This window comes from Stenella coeruleoalba (assembly GCF_951394435.1).
Source record: "Stenella coeruleoalba genome assembly, chromosome: 3".
In the NCBI taxonomy this organism is placed as follows: Eukaryota; Metazoa; Chordata; class Mammalia; order Artiodactyla; family Delphinidae; genus Stenella; species Stenella coeruleoalba.
The window spans coordinates 166615002-166631742 of record NC_137148.1 but is presented as its reverse complement, the minus strand read 5'-3'; the positions used below and the strand labels follow the sequence as shown (position 1 = coordinate 166631742).

The 16741-nt window shown below is 44.9% G+C and overlaps 1 protein-coding gene across 12 annotated transcripts in view; it reads left to right on the top strand.

The window, feature by feature from the left end:
• SMARCA4 (SWI/SNF related BAF chromatin remodeling complex subunit ATPase 4) overlaps positions 1 to 16741 on the top strand; it is an 87473-nt gene that overhangs the window by 28318 nt on the left and 42414 nt on the right. For 11 of the 12 annotated variants that reach the window (XM_079915485.1, XM_079915490.1, XM_079915489.1 and 8 more), the window contains 5 exons: positions 3013 to 3143; positions 3342 to 3399; positions 11301 to 11422; positions 13598 to 13748; positions 15092 to 15255. In XM_079915485.1, coding sequence (XP_079771611.1) covers positions 3013 to 3143; positions 3342 to 3399; positions 11301 to 11422; positions 13598 to 13748; positions 15092 to 15255 — 626 coding nt within the window. The remainder of the gene's footprint in view (positions 1 to 3012; positions 3144 to 3341; positions 3400 to 11300; positions 11423 to 13597; positions 13749 to 15091; positions 15256 to 16741) is intronic. The other variant, XM_079915488.1, reaches the window with a different exon arrangement.

Here is a 16741-nt window from a genome sequence, read left to right as displayed (position 1 = left end):
GTAGCCCCTGCTCCCCGCAACTAGAGAAGGCATGCATGCAGCAACGAAGACCCAATGCAGCCAAAAATAAATAAATTAAATAAATAAATTTATAAAAAAATAAAAAGAAAGAAACCTCCTAGCTAGAGCTCACTGTTTGTCTGAAGTTGAAAGTACATGCTCCAGATACTGCATTCAGAAGATTAGTTCTCCCCTTGTGCCCCCGTTAGTGAGGCTCCCCCCAACGCTTGTTGGTTTTATTTATTTACTCCTCATTTCTTTATTTAGGATGTGAAATACTAGCCTGGTTCCAAAAGTCAGAACCGTGCAGTGAGGCCCACTCAGAGAGGGGTTGCTGTCCCCACACACGAGTCTTTGAGTCTTTTCCATGGCACTCTTGTCCGCCTCCTCTCGGTTAACACACTAGTGTGAAAGAAGGCTGCATAGTGAGGTGTGAATGCAAGGTGTGGCCTTTACCACCTCCTCCAACCCCTCCTCAGTCCCCCTTCCCAGAGAGAAACCTGAGTAACCTTCGGTGTGTTTGCTCTGGGACCTTTTCCGTACCTGTGTCTCCAGGTGGTTTTCTTTTCCCCGCCTGGTATTGTATCTGAGTCTTTCCAAGTTAGCTCATGTACACTTACTTACCTGACTCTTTCTAATACCACCGTATTAGAGAGGTGGCTAGTGCTTGCTTCTCTGACTTATAAATGTAATACTTCTAGGAAGAAAATGATAATAACATGAAACGTAAATGTAATGATAACATGAAAAGTAGAAGCCCCCATGGTGCCTGTTCTCTCACAAGCATGCATGTTGATCCTTGGTTGATGTCTCTCTCTGTATCTTTCCAGAAACCTTTGTGCTTATATTCTCTTTGTTTTGTTTTGGGACCATTTGGGTCAGTCTACACATAGCAAGACTTTTCCTGCGTAGCAGGTATCTTGGACCACTTTCCATATCAAGCAATTAGTTCTTTCATTTTATTGTATTGATGTACTAGGATCTCTTTCATCGTTCAGATTGATAGCTATCTAAGTTGCTTCCCATCTGTAGCTGTTAGATCCTGCACTGAACAGCTCTGATGGACCACCATATGTCCCCTCCCCTATGGGTGGCTATTTCCATTGTTTCCTTTCTTTCTATCCCACATGTTGTTGTAATGAGCCCCCTTGCTCTCTTAGCTGGGCTGCCATAACAAAACACCATGGCCTGTGTGGCTTTTTTTTTTTTTTTTTTTTAACCACATGGCACATGGGATCTTAATTCCCCGACTGGGGATTGAACCCGCACCCCTTGCAGTGGAAGCACAGAGTCTTAACCACTGGACCTCCAGGGAAGTCCCTTTTGTTGTTTTAGTTCTTGTTTTTGTTTTTGTTTTGGTAGCCTGCATGGCTTAAACGGCAGAAATATACGTTCTTATAGTTCTGGAGGCTGGAAATTGGAGATCAAGGAGCAGCAAGCTTGGTTCCTGATGAGTACTCTCTTCCCGGCTTGTAGACTGCTGCCTTCTGGCTGTGTCCTCACATGGGAGGAGAGAGAGCAAGCTCTGGTGTTTCTTCTTATAGGGGCACTAATACCATCCTGAGGGCCCCACCCATATGACCTAAATTAACCCTAATTACCCACCAAGGGCCCCATCTCCAAATACAGTGACATTGGAGAGCTGGGGCTTGGGCATATGAATTTTGGAGGGGACACAGTCCAGTCCGTAGCAGATGGCACGCTTTCTCCTGTTGGCCTGATTCCCAGAAATGAATGACTATAGTGATTAACTCAAATAATATTCTTATTTCGCATGATTTTATTTGAAACGTTAAGTTGAATTTTTTAAGAGAAATGTGGGCTGGCATTTTACTACAGTGCTAAGCCTTCACACGGCCATTTGTGGCTTTCAAGGGGGAAGTCACATCACAGGAAAGCGTGACTCGGGGAATTCTGTTGGGGAATCACTGCAGCTGCTCATCCTGTTTAGTAACGGGAACCATCACTTGATGATGGCTGCTGATTGTCCTTGTTCTCACCCAGTGGTTCGCAGCCTTGGCTGAACGTCAGAATCAGCTGGGGAGCTTTTGAAAACCAGAGAGGCCCAAGCCTCACCCCAGAGCAGTTCTGTCAGGATTCTGGGTGTGGGGACATCCCGGCATCAGCACCATAACCGCTCTCAGGAAGGACTCAGGGGTGAAAGTCACTGATTGAGGCAGCCTGCAGAGCTCATTCGTGGGGCGTGGGGTTTCTGTTCCGCTTCATGGTGGGCCACTTTAAGGGTGAGATTTTAACCTGCATGGAGACTAATCTCTGCTGTGGGTCAGTGTTGATGGAGGGAGGCGTGGGAGGTATAAGTTCCTGGTAGATGCAAACAAAGGTTTCCATCCTCATCCTCGTCCTGAAGGTTTTCACCAGGAAATGTGAAGGAGCTGAGGAAGGGGAAAACTTCATCCCAAGTTGATATCTCAGGAAATTGAGGAATTCCGTATTTGTTGCTACAAGGAAGTTTTATTTTTCAAATATTCTAGTTAGCTGTTTAACAGAAAAGAATGAGGACCCTTGTTGCAGTCTACAAATACAATATAAATTGAATAACTCAAGGACCAGAAAAATGGGAATAGTGTAGTCACTTGGGTAAAAAAGGAAGGAGTACGTAAGTCCATGTTCCTTATGTGTGGAATTGATCTGGGAGAACACACGAGAAAATGATGCTGGTGGGCGCCTGTGAAGAGAAACTGTTGGGCAGGGGGATAGGGAGGGAGAGTACACACTCTATACTCTTGAATTTGAACTATATGTTACCTATTTGAAAATTAAAACGTGGATATCAGTTCCTTCCAAGAAACAACTGTCGTCAATGGGTTATATATATTTTTTTTTACTGAATGGTTAATGTGCAGCTAACCCATCTCCACAACCACTGGTCACATTGGTGTGCTGTTTTCTGGACGTGGAGTTGGGAGGGCACTTCTCCAGTTGGCCATGGTTAGTGGGGCACCGAAGGTATAGACTCTACAGAACCTCAAGTCACACGTGTGACTTTTTCAGCCTCTGGATGAGACCAGCCAAATGAGCGACCTTCCGGTGAAAGTGATCCACGTGGAGAGTGGGAAGATCCTCACGGGCACAGACGCACCCAAAGCAGGGCAGCTGGAGGCCTGGCTGGAAATGAACCCGGGGTGAGTGGGGCTTCGTGTTCCAGAGGCAGCCAGGATCCTGAGTCAACAGTCGGCCTCATTCCAGGGGAGCTGGCAGCTGGGGGTGATCCTGCTTACATTTGGAAACAGGCCAATTTGCTAAGGAAAGTGAATCATGCTGGTTCTGGGGAGATTTATATTAAAATGCTGATTTTTTTTTTTTTTTTTTTTTTTTTTTAGGTATGAAGTAGCTCCGAGATCTGATAGTGAAGAGAGTGGCTCAGAAGAAGAGGAGGAGGTAAGAGTTCATTTCCTGGCTGTCGAGGCCCACAGTGCTGTGTGGTGTGGCCTCTACCCACAGCAGGCACAGTGATCCTCTCCCGCTCCAGCCAGGCATCAAATGGGGCAGGAGATCGGCACACGGGCAGGGGGTGAGGCTGAAAGTTGGTGCTTTAGAGCTGCGCTGTCCAGTACCGTAGCCTCTAGCCACACATGACTGTTTCCACTTTCACTTAATTAAGTAAAATGTAAATGTCCTCACTCATATCTCCTCAGTCGTACGGGCCACATTTCAGGTGCCCAAACAGCTCTCCCCTCCAGAAAATGTTGGTATGAAGTAGTGAGCATGAAATCACATACATGTTGGCCCCTTGTAATCTATTCTTTGGCAATGTTACAGATGGTCGCATTTATTGTGTATGTTCTCTAAATCATTTAATTATTCCACGTTATGGTGATTTTTGGATGTTTGCTGGTTGACAAAGCTCTGATGAGAGCCTTGTTCCTCTGTCTGTCCTGGGTGGCCTCCTTGGGAAGGGTGACTCAGAGGGAGCCCGGGGATGCAGTGTCCGAAAGCAGGGCTTGTTTTCCACAGTTCGCATCCAGAAGGGTGCTGTCCTGACTCCCCCTTCAGCTGGGGTAAGAGTGTCTTACAAGGCTGTTAAAAAGCTTTGGCCACCTCCATAAGATTTTAAAAAGGGAATTTTAATGGGCAGATATTTGCTTATTAAGGTTGAACATTTTTTCAGGTGTTACTATTTAGATTTCTTCTGTGAATGGTTTGCTTCATTTGCCCATTTCTAATCAGTTGTGTTTTTTTACTGGATTTTTAAGTGTTCTTTATGTATTTACCCCAGCCTGAAATCAGCTTGGTGTTCACCTATATCTTTCTTTTGGTTTGTCCTCTTACCTCTTCAGGTCATCTGGAATTTATTTTGTGTAGGGCTTGAGATGGCGCCCTTTTTCCCCCTTCCCAGTAGTAGCGTTAAGCCAGTTGGTATACTGTTAGTCCATCCCTTCCCCATTGATCTGTGATATTTAAAAAAAACTAATATTAAAGACACACTGGTGTCTTTTTAGGGTCACATGTTCAGTTTCTTTTTCTTTTTTCTTTTATAATTTATGTTTCTGGGTTTTATTTTATTTAATATTTTTTTAAATTGAGGTATAGTTGATGTACTGTTCAGGTTCTTTTAAAGTTCTAATAATTCTTAGACCAGTAACATTTTGTTGTAATTTTTTAAACAGCTTTATGGAGATATAATTTACATATGTAAAATGCACCCACAGTAAGAGTACAATTCAGTGATTTTTTAGTGAATTTATAGAGTTGTGCAATCATTACTCTACACCAGCTTTAGAACGTTTCTGTCACCCCAAATGACATCTCACCCATTTACAGTTTGTTCTTGCTAACTCCTCCAGCCCCAGGAAACCACTGGTCTGCTCTGTCTCTATAGATTTGCCATTTCCGGAATTTCACATAAATGGAATTATACAACATGTAGTATCTTGTGTCTGGCTTATTTTATGTGGCATGTTTTTGATTTTCATCCATGTTGTCTGTACACCAAAAGTTTGTTTTACATTGCTAATTAGTAGAGAAATGCAAATCAAAGCTACAATGAGGTACCACCTCACACCGGTCAGAATGGCCATCATTAAAAAGTCTACAAATAACAAATGCTGGAGAGAGTGTGGAGAGAAGGGAACCCTCCTATGCTGCTGGTGGGAATGTAAACTGGTACAGCCACTGTAGAGAATAGTATGGAATTTCTTCAAAAAACTAAAAATAGAGCTGCCATATGATCCAGCAATCCCACTCCTGGGCATTTATCTGGACAAAACTATAATTCAGAAAGATACATGCACCCCTCTGTTCATAACAGCACTATTTAGCAGCAAAGTCCTACACTTAGGAAACTATATTTAATATCCTGTAATAAACCATAATGGAAAAGCAAAAAAAAGAAAATATTCTATGCTTTGAAGGTGTAGATTTAACCCTTATATGCATAATCCCAAATATATCAAACTCAACTTATCAAAATTTTTGATTAGATATGTACATTTTACTCTAAGTAATTTCTATCTCAGTTAAAAAATATTTTAAAAATAAGTGGAGAAACCATTAATAAAAGTTAAGGTCTTAAAAAAGAAATTTGTTTTATTCCTGAGTCATGTTCCATTGTATAGATATACCACACTTTGTTTATCCATACACCAATGGGTGGGCATTTGTGTTTTTTTCCATTTTCTGCTATTACGAATAACATTGCTGTGAACGTTCACATACATGTCCTTGTGTGGACATACGTTTTCATTCCTCTTGGGTAGATACTTAGGAGTGGCATTGCTGGGTCATATGGTAAGTTTATGTTTAACTTTTTAAGGAATTGACAAACTGTTGCCTGAAGTAGTTGTACCTTTTCACAGGTTCCAGTTTCTCCATATCCTTGTCAACGCTTGGCGTTATCTGTTCTTTACATTATATAGCCATCCTTGTGGGTGTGTAGTGGTATCTTGTGGTTTTACTTTGCATTTTCCTAGTAAATAATGATGTTGAGCATCTTTTCAAATGTTTATGCACCATTCAAATATCTTCTTTGGCGAAAATCTATTGAAATCTTTTGCCCATTTTTAATTCGGTTGTTTGTTATCTCATCAGTGAGTCCTAAGAATTCTTTATATATTCTTGATATGTGTCCCTGTTCAGATATGTAGCTTGCAGACATCTTCTCCCAATCTGTTTGCTTTTCTTTTCCCTCAGTGATGTCTTTTGAAATGCAGAAATATTTCATTTTGATGAAATCCATTTATCGGTTTTTTCTTATATGAATTGTGCCTTTGGTGTTGTATCTAAGAACTGTTTGAAGTCACAAAGGTTTTTCTCTTATGTTTTCTTTTAGAAGTTTTATATTTAAGCTCTCACATTTAGGGTCATAATTGAGTTGATTTCTGTGTATGGTTTGAGGTACAGGTCTAAGTTTGTTTTTTGTGGGCTTTTTTGCTATGGATAACCTTCTTACCCAGCACCAGTTGATGAACAGACTGTTCTTTCTCCCATGAATAGTCTTGGTAACTTTGTGGGAAATCAGTTGACCATAAAATTAAGGGTTTGTTTCTGATGCTCAGTGTTCTCCTGTTGATTAGTATGTCTGTTTGTGCCACTACCACACTGTCTTGTATTACAAGTTTTGAAATCAGGTAGTATTATTTGCTTGTTTGCTCTATTGGCTATTCTAGGTACTTTGCATTCCCATATACACTTTAGGATCAACTCATCAGTTACTACAAAAAGGCTTGCTGGGATTTTTATTGAGATTGTGTTGAATATAGAGATCAGTTTTGGGAGAATCACGTCCTAACAATATTTAGTTTTCCAGTCCATGAACGTGAGATGTCTCTCTATTTATTTTGATCATCTTTAATTTCTCTTAGCAATGATTTGTAGTTTTCAGAGTATAGGTTTTGCTTTTTTTGTTGTTAAATTTATTCTTAAATATTTTATTCCTTTTCTGCTACTATGAATAGAATTGTTTCCTTGATTTTATTTTTCGATGTGTTGTTGCTATTACGTGGAAATACAATTTTATATGTATATTTTTAAAATGTTAATCTCGTGTTCTGTGCACTTGCTGAACTCATATTGGTAATTCCAATAGGGTTTTTTGTTTGTTTGTTTGATTCCTTAGGATTTTCACATGCAGGATTATGTCATTCATAAATAACCATAATTCTTCAATACTTCTTCCTTTCCCCTCTGTGTGCCTTTAATCTTTAATTTCCTTCTCTTGCCTTATTGCACTGGCTAGATCCTCCAGTACAGTGTTGAATAGAAGTGTCTAGAGCAGATATCCTTAGTTTGTTTTCGATCTTAAGGGTTATGCAGTTAGTCTGTCACTATTGTTTGGTGTTAGCTGTAGATTTTTCATGGATGCCCTTTATCAGGTTGAGTAAATCCTCTTCTGTTCCTAGTTTATTGAGAGTTTTTAGCACGTGTGAGCTAGATTTTATCTCATACTTTTTCTATTAAGTTGATCATTTGATTTTTTAAAAATTTATTTATTAATTTTTATTTTTGGCTGTGTTTGGTCTTCGTTGCTGCGTGCAGTCTTTCTCTAGTTGCAGTGAGTGGGGGCTACTCTTCGTTGTGGTGCGCAGGCTTCTCATTGCGATGGCTTCTCTTGTTGCAGAGCACAGGCTCTAGGGGCGTGGGCTTCAGTAGTTGTGGCACGTGGCCTCAGTAGTTGTGGCTCAAGGGCTTATTTGCTCCCCGGCGTGTGGGATCTTCCCTGACTAGGGCTTGTACCCGTGTCCCCTGCACTGGCAGGCGGATTCTTAACCACTGCTCCAACAGGGAAGTCCCTGATTTTTTTTTTAATTTAAATTAATCTTTAAAATTTAATTAATTAATTTATTGGCTGCATTGGGTCTTCATTGCTGCATGGGGGCTTTCTCCAGTTGCAGTGAGCAGGGGCTTTCTCTAGTTGTGGCAAGTGGAGGTACTCTTCGTTGCAGTGCACGGGCCTCTCATTGCACTGGTCTCTCTTGTGGTGGAGCACGGAATTTAGGCACGTGGGCTTCAGCAGTTGTGGCACGTGGGCTCAGCAGTTGTGGCTCACAGGCTCAGTAGTCATGGCGCACGGGCCTGATTGCTCTGCGGCATGTGGGATCATCCTGGACCAGGGCTGCAATCTGTGTCCCCTGCATTGGCAGGTGGATTCTTAACCACTGCGCCACCAGGGAAGTACAAATTCTTACTATATTTTTAAAGTTATTTTCTTTGTAGTTGCTCCAGGGATTATGATATGCATCTTAATTTATGATGATATGCTTCAGGTTAATACTAACTACATTCTGGTAAAATATGGAAATTTTGTTCTAGCTTAGCTCCATTTGTTCTTCTTCCTTTGTGCTGTTATTGTCACATATGTTACATCTATATATGTTATAAACCCAACAATACAGTCTTCTAATTAATACCTGATATAATCTTATGACTTAGTCTAAAGAAGTTGGAAAAGAAGAAATAAGGGAAAATATATTTATAGAGTCTTTTATATTGATACATGCACTTACCATTTCTGATGTTTTTTATTTCTCCTTATGGATTCAATTTACTATCACCTATCATTTCCTTTCAGCTTGAAAGACTTCTTTTTTAAACCATTTTTTAAAATCAAAGTATAATTTACAATGTTGTGTTAGTTTCAGGTGTACAGCAAAGCAGTTCAGTTAGACGTGTGTGTGTGTATGTGTTTTCTTTTTCAGATTCTTTTCCATTACAGGTTATTGCAAGATATTGAATATATTGAAAGATTTCTTTTACCATTTATTATAAGGCATGTATGCTAGCAACAGATTCTCTCAGCCTTTGTTTTTCTGGGAATGTATTTCTTTAGCTTTCATTTTCAAAGATAGTGTAGCTGGACATAGAATTCTTTGTTGACAGTCTTTTTCCTTTTGAATATGTCATTCCTCTACTTTCTGGTCTCCTGTTTCAGATGAAAGTCTAGCTACTAATTATATGGATGCTCCTTTGTACATGATGGTTCATTTTCTCTTTCTTGCTTCCAAGATTTTCTCTTTGCCTTTGGGTTTTAGAAGTTTGTGAACTCTCTCTTTGTGTTTATTCTCGTTAGTGTTTGTTCAGATTCTTGGCTTGGTAGAGTCATGTTTTTCATCAAATTTGGGAAGTTTATCATTTCTGTCTTCTATTGAGACTCTGTATTTGTTGATACATTCTACTTAAAGATGGTTTCCTTTATTTCTTTGAACATATTTACAATAGCTTTGAACACATATATAGTAATAGCTGCTTGTATGATTGTATGCTAAGTCCAACATCTAGGAACAGAGACAGGCTCAACTGACTGTCTTTTCCCCTGAGTTTGTATCACATTCTCCTCCTTTTTGTTTGTCTTGTAATGAATGTTTAGTGGAAGGCTATTTTAACCACTCTGGATTCTGACTTCCACCCCTGTGCGTTCTTTTTGGTGTTTTTGTTTGTTTAGTAAATTATCTAGGCTGAATCTGTGGAATGTTTTCCCAGGGTGTGTGCTGCCTTTGGTGTCTCTGCTCAGTTTATTGTTTTTGTTTTTTTCTCATTTTTAGTTTTAATCCTGGCTCTCTAGGAGTGGGTTGTGTTTCTTCATAACTTAGTAGTCTTCCAGTGATTGGGGAGAGTTTGTACTCAAACACCTTGAGCCAGTAAGGCTTCTTTCTCCAGCCAGTGGATCAGTGTGTGTAGAAGAACACATTCCAAGTTTGGGCCATTCTCAAGCCCACCCTGGCTTTTACTTTCTGCTGGGCCCTTTCTCCCTTTCTCGTTTCCTCTGTGCATGTGCACAGCCCTCAGCCAGTAATATGCTTTCCCCACCCATGGCTGAGGTCCTCACCTCCACTGACAGTGCTGCTGGCCTGGGCATCGTCCACTGCTACAAAATGACTAAGTCCCCATCAGCCTCAGCTGCCAGGCCTCGTGGCTTGCCCACCCTGGGAGAACTTGCACATCAGAACTGGGAGCTGAGGGTAGGAGAGATGAAAGCACCCCCAAGTAAGAACTCCACAAACTCCCACTCTTCTTGCCCAAGGCTCGGCAGTTTTCTCAGTGTTAATGCTTCTCAGACTCCTAGGGCTCTGAAATGGTTGCCTGTGCTACTTTTGTCCAGCTTTAAAGCCACTTTTTTTTTTTTTTTTTTTAAATATAAGTCGGACCTCAGGCAGGGCTGTCAAGCAGCCCCACCTTTCTCCCCACCTACTCCCCAGGAGGACTAGGGGAATTCTTTTTTTTAAAATAAATTTATTTATTTATTTATTTTTGGCCGCGTTGGGTCTTCATTGCTGCACGTGGGTTTTCTCTAGTTGCGGCGAGCGGGGGCTACTCTTTGTTGCAGAGCACAGGCTCTACGTGCGCAGGCTTCAGTAGTTGTGGCGCACGGGCTTAGTTGCTCCGTGGCACGTGGGATCTTCCCGGACCAGGGCTTGAACCTGTGTCCCCTGCACTGGCAGGCGGATTCTTAACCACTGAGCCACCAGGGAAGCCCCTAAAGTCACTTTTTGAGGGGAAAATTTGCTGACCCCTTTAATTGGAATTAGCCAGGCTTCCCATTCCTATTTTAATTCCCAGCATGGTAATATCAAGTAGGATAAGTCTTACCGGTTATGATTTTTTTGACCAAAATGTTTGTGCTGTCATTACCTGTTCATTATTCCAAATGATCTATAAAATTATTTTGCATGCTCCAAAGGAAATCCCACTGGGTTTTGACTGGAATAATTTGACAGGTTAATGACAGATACTTTTTCTTTTTTAGTTTTATAGCAGTTCCATTATACACACACATTTTGTGTGATTTATACAGGAATACAAGGATGGTTTAATATTGGGAAATGTATTTGTGTGTGTTTTTTCAGTATGTCATACAAAATCCCCTTTATTATCTGCTCAGTAAATGTTGGAAAATCCTTTTAATGAAACACGACACTCATACTTAATATACAGATTTATAGAAAACCTCTTAGTAAACGATGATGCCTTATCATCAGTCTTATTTGACATATTTTAGACATTTTGGCCATGTCAGTAAAGCTGAAAGTAAATCAAGAGCAATAAATATTGAAGGTTACCTATAAAATGTTTAATACCTAGGAAATCCAAGAGAAGGGAAAAGCTGTTTTAGTAGTATGCATTGTGTACGGGGGACTCGGTGCAACAGAAGTACAGCATACCCTGAGAGGCCCTTAAAAAGAAGTGTCTGGACTCTGCTAAGAAAACTAAAAATCATATACTGAGCAATTAAAAGAATGTGCAAATAAAAAGCGTGACATGTTTTGGGATTGGTAGGAAGAGGGCACGTGGGTTGTAAAAGCATCACTCTGGGGTGACCTGAGGTGAACTGGCTTGTCTCTTGGTAGGAGGAGGAGGAGGAGCAGCCACAGCCAGCACAGCCTCCCGCCCTGCCCGTGGAGGACAAGAAGAAGATTCCAGATCCAGACAGCGACGACGTCTCCGAGGTGGACGCCCGGCACATCATCGAGTAAGGCATCCCTCCCTCCACCAGCTTCCCGCGAGGTGGCACCGGCAGAAGCTGTTAGAATCCCAGCTTCTCCCCGGACAGCACTGTCCAGCCGGCAGCCGCTGTGGGACCACAAACACCGGATTGACTTACTTCAGATGTCACTGATGTTTGTAGGGGTCGAATGACGTTCCATCCATTCACGTGGCTCATCCTGTGTTTAAGAGATAGTCGGGGGCTTCCCTGGTGGCGCAGTGGTTGAGAGTCCGCCTGCCGATGTGGGGGACACGGGTTCGTGCCCCGGTCCTGGAGGATCCCACAGGCCGCGGAGCGGCTGGGCCCGTGAGCCATGGCCGCTGGGCCTGCGCGTCCGGAGCCTGTGCTCCGCAACGGGAGAGGCCACAACAGTGAGAGGCCCGCGTACCACAAGAAAAAAAAGAAAACCAACAAAGAGATAGTCGGGGGGCTTCCCTGGTGGTGCAGTGGTTGGGAATCTGCCTGCCGATGCAGGGGATGTGGGTTCGATTCCCTGGTCTGGGAGGTTCCCATGTGCCGCGGAGCAGCTGGGCCCGTGGGCCACAATTACTGAGCCTGCGCTCTAGAGCCCGTGGGCCACAACTACTGACCCCGCATGCCACAATTACTGAAGCCCATGCGCCTAGAGCCCATGCTCCGCAACGGGGGAGGCCACCGCAGTGAGAAGCCCGCACACCGCAATGGGGAGTAGCCCCCACTCGCTGCAACTACAGAAAGCCTGCACGCAGCAATGAAGACCCAACACAGCCAAAAATAAAATAAACAAATAAAAAATAAATAAATAAAAAAGAGATAGTTGGGTTTACCACAGAAGGCCGCTTCATGCTTGTGCTTCAGCCGCAGCCCTCCCCATCTCCTCCCTGGAAGAAACTGCTTCCAGCATCGCGTGTCTTCCACACATATTTTATGCATCAGTTAGCATGACATGTATCTGTGTTTTGTTTCATTTGCACAAGTGTATCTGGGGCACAGTGTTCTGCCCCTTGCTCCTATGTCTGTGCACACAGGGTGTCTCACTCCTCCACATCTGGCCATCCTGTCATGGCATCCCTGTCATGGTCTCACGTTGTGGCCTGAGTCTGGCGGTGGTCGTTTAGGTTATTTCTCATCCTTTGGTTGTAAGCACAGTTACAATTAACATACCAATTTTATTGTGGCTTACAGGACAGAGTTAATGGATACTCTTAAATAGAGCATTGAGAGCATTATGTATTACATAAGCACTAGGTATGAAGGGAACCATATGCGGTATGCGGGCCTCTCACTGTTGTGCCCTCTCCCGTTAACGGAGCACAGGCTCCGGACACGCAGGCTCAGCGGCCATGGCTCACGGGCCCAGCCACTCCGCGGCATGTGGGATCTTCCCAGACTGGGGCACGAACCGTGTCCCCTGCATCGGCAGGCGGACTCTCAACCACTGCGCCACCAGGGAAGCCCAAACATACAGTCTTTTGAATCCATCAGAAATATATAGGAAAAAACCCTCTAAGCTAGGAAAACCCAGCTCACTGTGCAGGATTTGTAAGAAGATATAAAAACAAAACACAGCATAAAACAATATGATAGTTGGATCACATATATCTCTCACATTAATAAAATGTAAATAGTTTAAAGTCATTTTTTAAAAGAATTCCAGGGAGTTCCCCTGCGGTCCAGTGGTTAGGACTCTACGCTTTCACTGCCAGGAGCCTGGGTTTGATCCCTCGTTGGGGAACTAAGATCCTGCAAGCCTCGTGGTGCGGCCAAAAAAATAAAATAAAATTATAAAAAGAGATTTTTTTAATTGAAGAATTCTAGATTAGATTACAAAACAGCCTAAGTGTAAATGATTCTGGTTTGTGCAAGGCTGTTGAGTGTACATTTTCCCTTTAGACTCTTGAACTCCGGGTAGGGAGGGTGGGCCATGTGACCAGCCTCTGGCTAAAAGTAACATTCCTTCTGTGGTGTGACAGTGACTTGATTCCCATGGCACCCAGAAGTCTAGTCTTGGGCCCACCTGGATTAGTGTTTGCTGCCTTGCCTGTCCTCAGACTGTGCGGCTGCTCTTTGGCTTATCTTCCGGCTCAGGCCATAAAGCTGCTCTGCGGAGGTTTGTGTCAGAAGCACATTGTCACAAGTAGGAATGTGTGTCTTCACACGGCCCTTTGATCTTGCTCCCAGGAACGCCAAGCAAGATGTTGATGACGAGTATGGCGTGTCGCAGGCCCTCGCTCGTGGCCTGCAGTCCTATTATGCCGTGGCCCACGCCGTCACCGAGAGGGTGGATAAGCAGTCGGCGCTCATGGTCAACGGCGTCCTCAAGCAGTACCAGGTAGGTTGGAGGGGGCCGTGTCCACATAGCAGTCTCGGCAGAGGGGTTTCCGGGTCGTGGGTGGCTGCTGAAGGCAGGCAGACCTGAGTTCACGGTCCACTCTTGGTCTTTGGGCAACTTGCTCTTCCCCTCTGAGCCTCAGTCTCCTCATCTGTAAAGCAGCTTCATGGTCTGACCAAGAGGAAATGAAATGTTGCAATAAATCCGTATCTGCTGGGTGCTTGATATGTGCCAAGAAGAATAGGAGCACTTTATAGGCTGTTAGCATCTGAATTCCCTCAGCCACTCTGAAGTAGGTGCTGCGGTCCTCCGAATTTCATGGGAAGGGGGGGTGGTTGGAGGGACAACTGAGGAACAGAGAGGTACAGCGATTCCTCAAAATCACACAGTTTGGGAATGGCCGAGCCAGAATGGGACCCAGGTGTGGGCCCATGGGTGCTCAGTACATATTTCCTAGAGCTCTGTGCAGCATGAGGCAGCAAGGCAGGAGAGGTTAGCAGCCCTAGACTCGGTCCTTCCTTCTGGGAAATGGGGCAGCAGCCCCTCCTGCCAGCCTCTGAGGGTGAAGTGATGACGCCTCTGAAGCTCTTTGTCAGGGTCTGGCCTGGAACAGCCAAGAAATGGAGCTGCTTATAGTAAAAATCTCTTCTCCTGTGGCCCCATATCCCAGGCTCACCTGTAAGCTCCCAAGAGGCAGCTGGTGCTGATATCCGTGCTGATATCAAGTGCCAAAGGTGAATCCTGTGGCCAGTGGAACTTTCCAGAGACCAGTGTAATCAGAGAAATCAGAACATGGCCAAGACTTAACTTGCTTAATCTGTTATGAAAATTTCCAGATTTTCCCTGAAGACAATATTCTCTCTAACTGACTGTGTTTCAGAAAGCTTCACAAGCTTTGGAAACCTTTCAGTTAATCTTGAAATGCTGTTGAGGCAGTTGTTAGTCATGTGGTGGACTCCTCACCAAGTTCCCCTGAAACCCCAACGCTCTCCTGAATCCAGTGTCACACGGTTGAGGGCAGGTTGCTCCCAATGTGCTGTGTGGCTTGGTGTCAGGCAGTGACAGACGGACACTGTAACAGTGAGAAGCTTAGCTGTTTAAATGTGCGCCCAGAAAGGACATTTCATATACATCTCTCATTAGCACAGCAACCCTGTGATTTCAGAGACAGGATTGCTGAGGATGAGGCTGAGTGGGAAAGGAGTGGGCTGACTCAGAGCAAAATACCAAGTGAAGACGGCCGCAGGAGGTCCCTGGCTGGGGCAGAACTTGTGAGTCTCCGAAGCGCGGGGAACACCCCCGAACCCAACCTGGGCTTCAGTCCTGGCCGCTTTTCCTTGCAGATCAAAGGCTTGGAGTGGCTGGTGTCCCTGTACAACAACAACCTGAATGGCATCCTGGCTGATGAGATGGGCCTGGGGAAGACCATCCAGACCATCGCTCTCATCACGTACCTCATGGAGCACAAGCGGATCAACGGGCCCTTCCTCATCATAGTACCTCTCTCGTGAGTGTGCCCACCCCAGGTGCCAGGAGTGCCCAATGGGAAGGCCCCACCGCCCGAGGTCACTAGCAGCCCGGCCTGGGCTCAGACGCCTGTGTGTTAGCTTGCTTGGGCCACCCTCACGAAGGACCACAGCCTGGGTGGCTTAAACAATAGGAACTATTTCCCGGGAGGCCACAAGTCTGAGAACAAGGTGTCAGCAGGGCTGGTTTCTCCCTAGGCCTCTCTCCTGGCCTTGTGGATGTCCATCTTCTCCCTGTGTCTTCACACTGCCTTCCTTCTATGTGTGTCTGTGCCCTAATTTCCTCTTCTTACAACAAAGTTATACCAGTCATGGATTAGGGCTTGCCCCAGTGACCGTGTTTTTACTTCATTATCTCTTTAAAGACTCTATTTCCAAATATAGTCACGTTCTGGGGTGCTGGGCATGAAGATGTCAACATACAAATTTGGGGGGGGACACAACTCAGCCCATAGCCACCTGCCTCTCGTGTCAAGGCTCAGGATAGAAGGGCAGGTGATGGAGTGCCCGTCCATGATTCCTGTTGGGGCAGCTCTCACAGGATGTCCTTGGTGTCCTCTTCAGGCCCCACAATGAGCAAATTCCACACAAGGTTGTCACGGGAGTCAGATAACTGCCCACTAGAAATGTGGAGTGGAACCATTTGTGCAGACACTGTCCACTTACTGCTGGGGCACCGAGCCCTGTCGATCGCGTCCCAGCCTGGTCCAGGCACCACAGACGCTCAGGTGGCATCTGGATACCCAAACGGCGTCCAGAGGAGGCTCTCTCACTAGCCACCTCTTGGTACCGTTGGTCTTTTCCTCCCAGCAGGCACCCTTCCAGGGGCCAGGATTCCTCAGGCCATCTGGGCATCCCTCTTCCCAGCTCCGCATGTGTCACATAATGATTCTCCTGTTCCCAGGTTTTTTCCAGAAGTCCCAGGACTGGCTGTCATTGACCCAGTTCAGGTCACATGTTAGGCAACAGTCCAGTCATGGGCCTGGGGGATGGTCTGCTCTGATGTGGTCAGGCCTCTGAGTGTACACTTGGCTTGGCCCTGAAGGGGAACCCCCTTTACCGTCGGCCCAGCACTCAGGGGGAACCATGTCTGCCTCAAGTCAGCTGTCGAGGGGGAGGATGGGAAACCGAGTACTCAGCCCTCAGCCCATGGGAACGTGCCCTCCTACCTGTAAGGAGGCCAGGCCTCCAGAGGCCACGCACCCACCGCTGGGGGCCCCAGAACCCTCCCAGAATTCACCTCGAGAAGTTGATTTCCTCCTTCTGCCTTCTGTCCCTCATGGCGGTGTAAATCTGGCTGCCTTGGCAGGAACAGATCTTCATGGAGAGGGAACTGTTTCCACGGTGCAGCGGAAGGTCCCAGGCCGTGGTCAGGCCCAGCTGCTTCTCTGCTTCCTGCTGCCCTTGCCTGTGCGCTGACTCCCTGCCCTCCACTTACTCAAGTCCCTTCCCTTCTGTTTAGCCTCC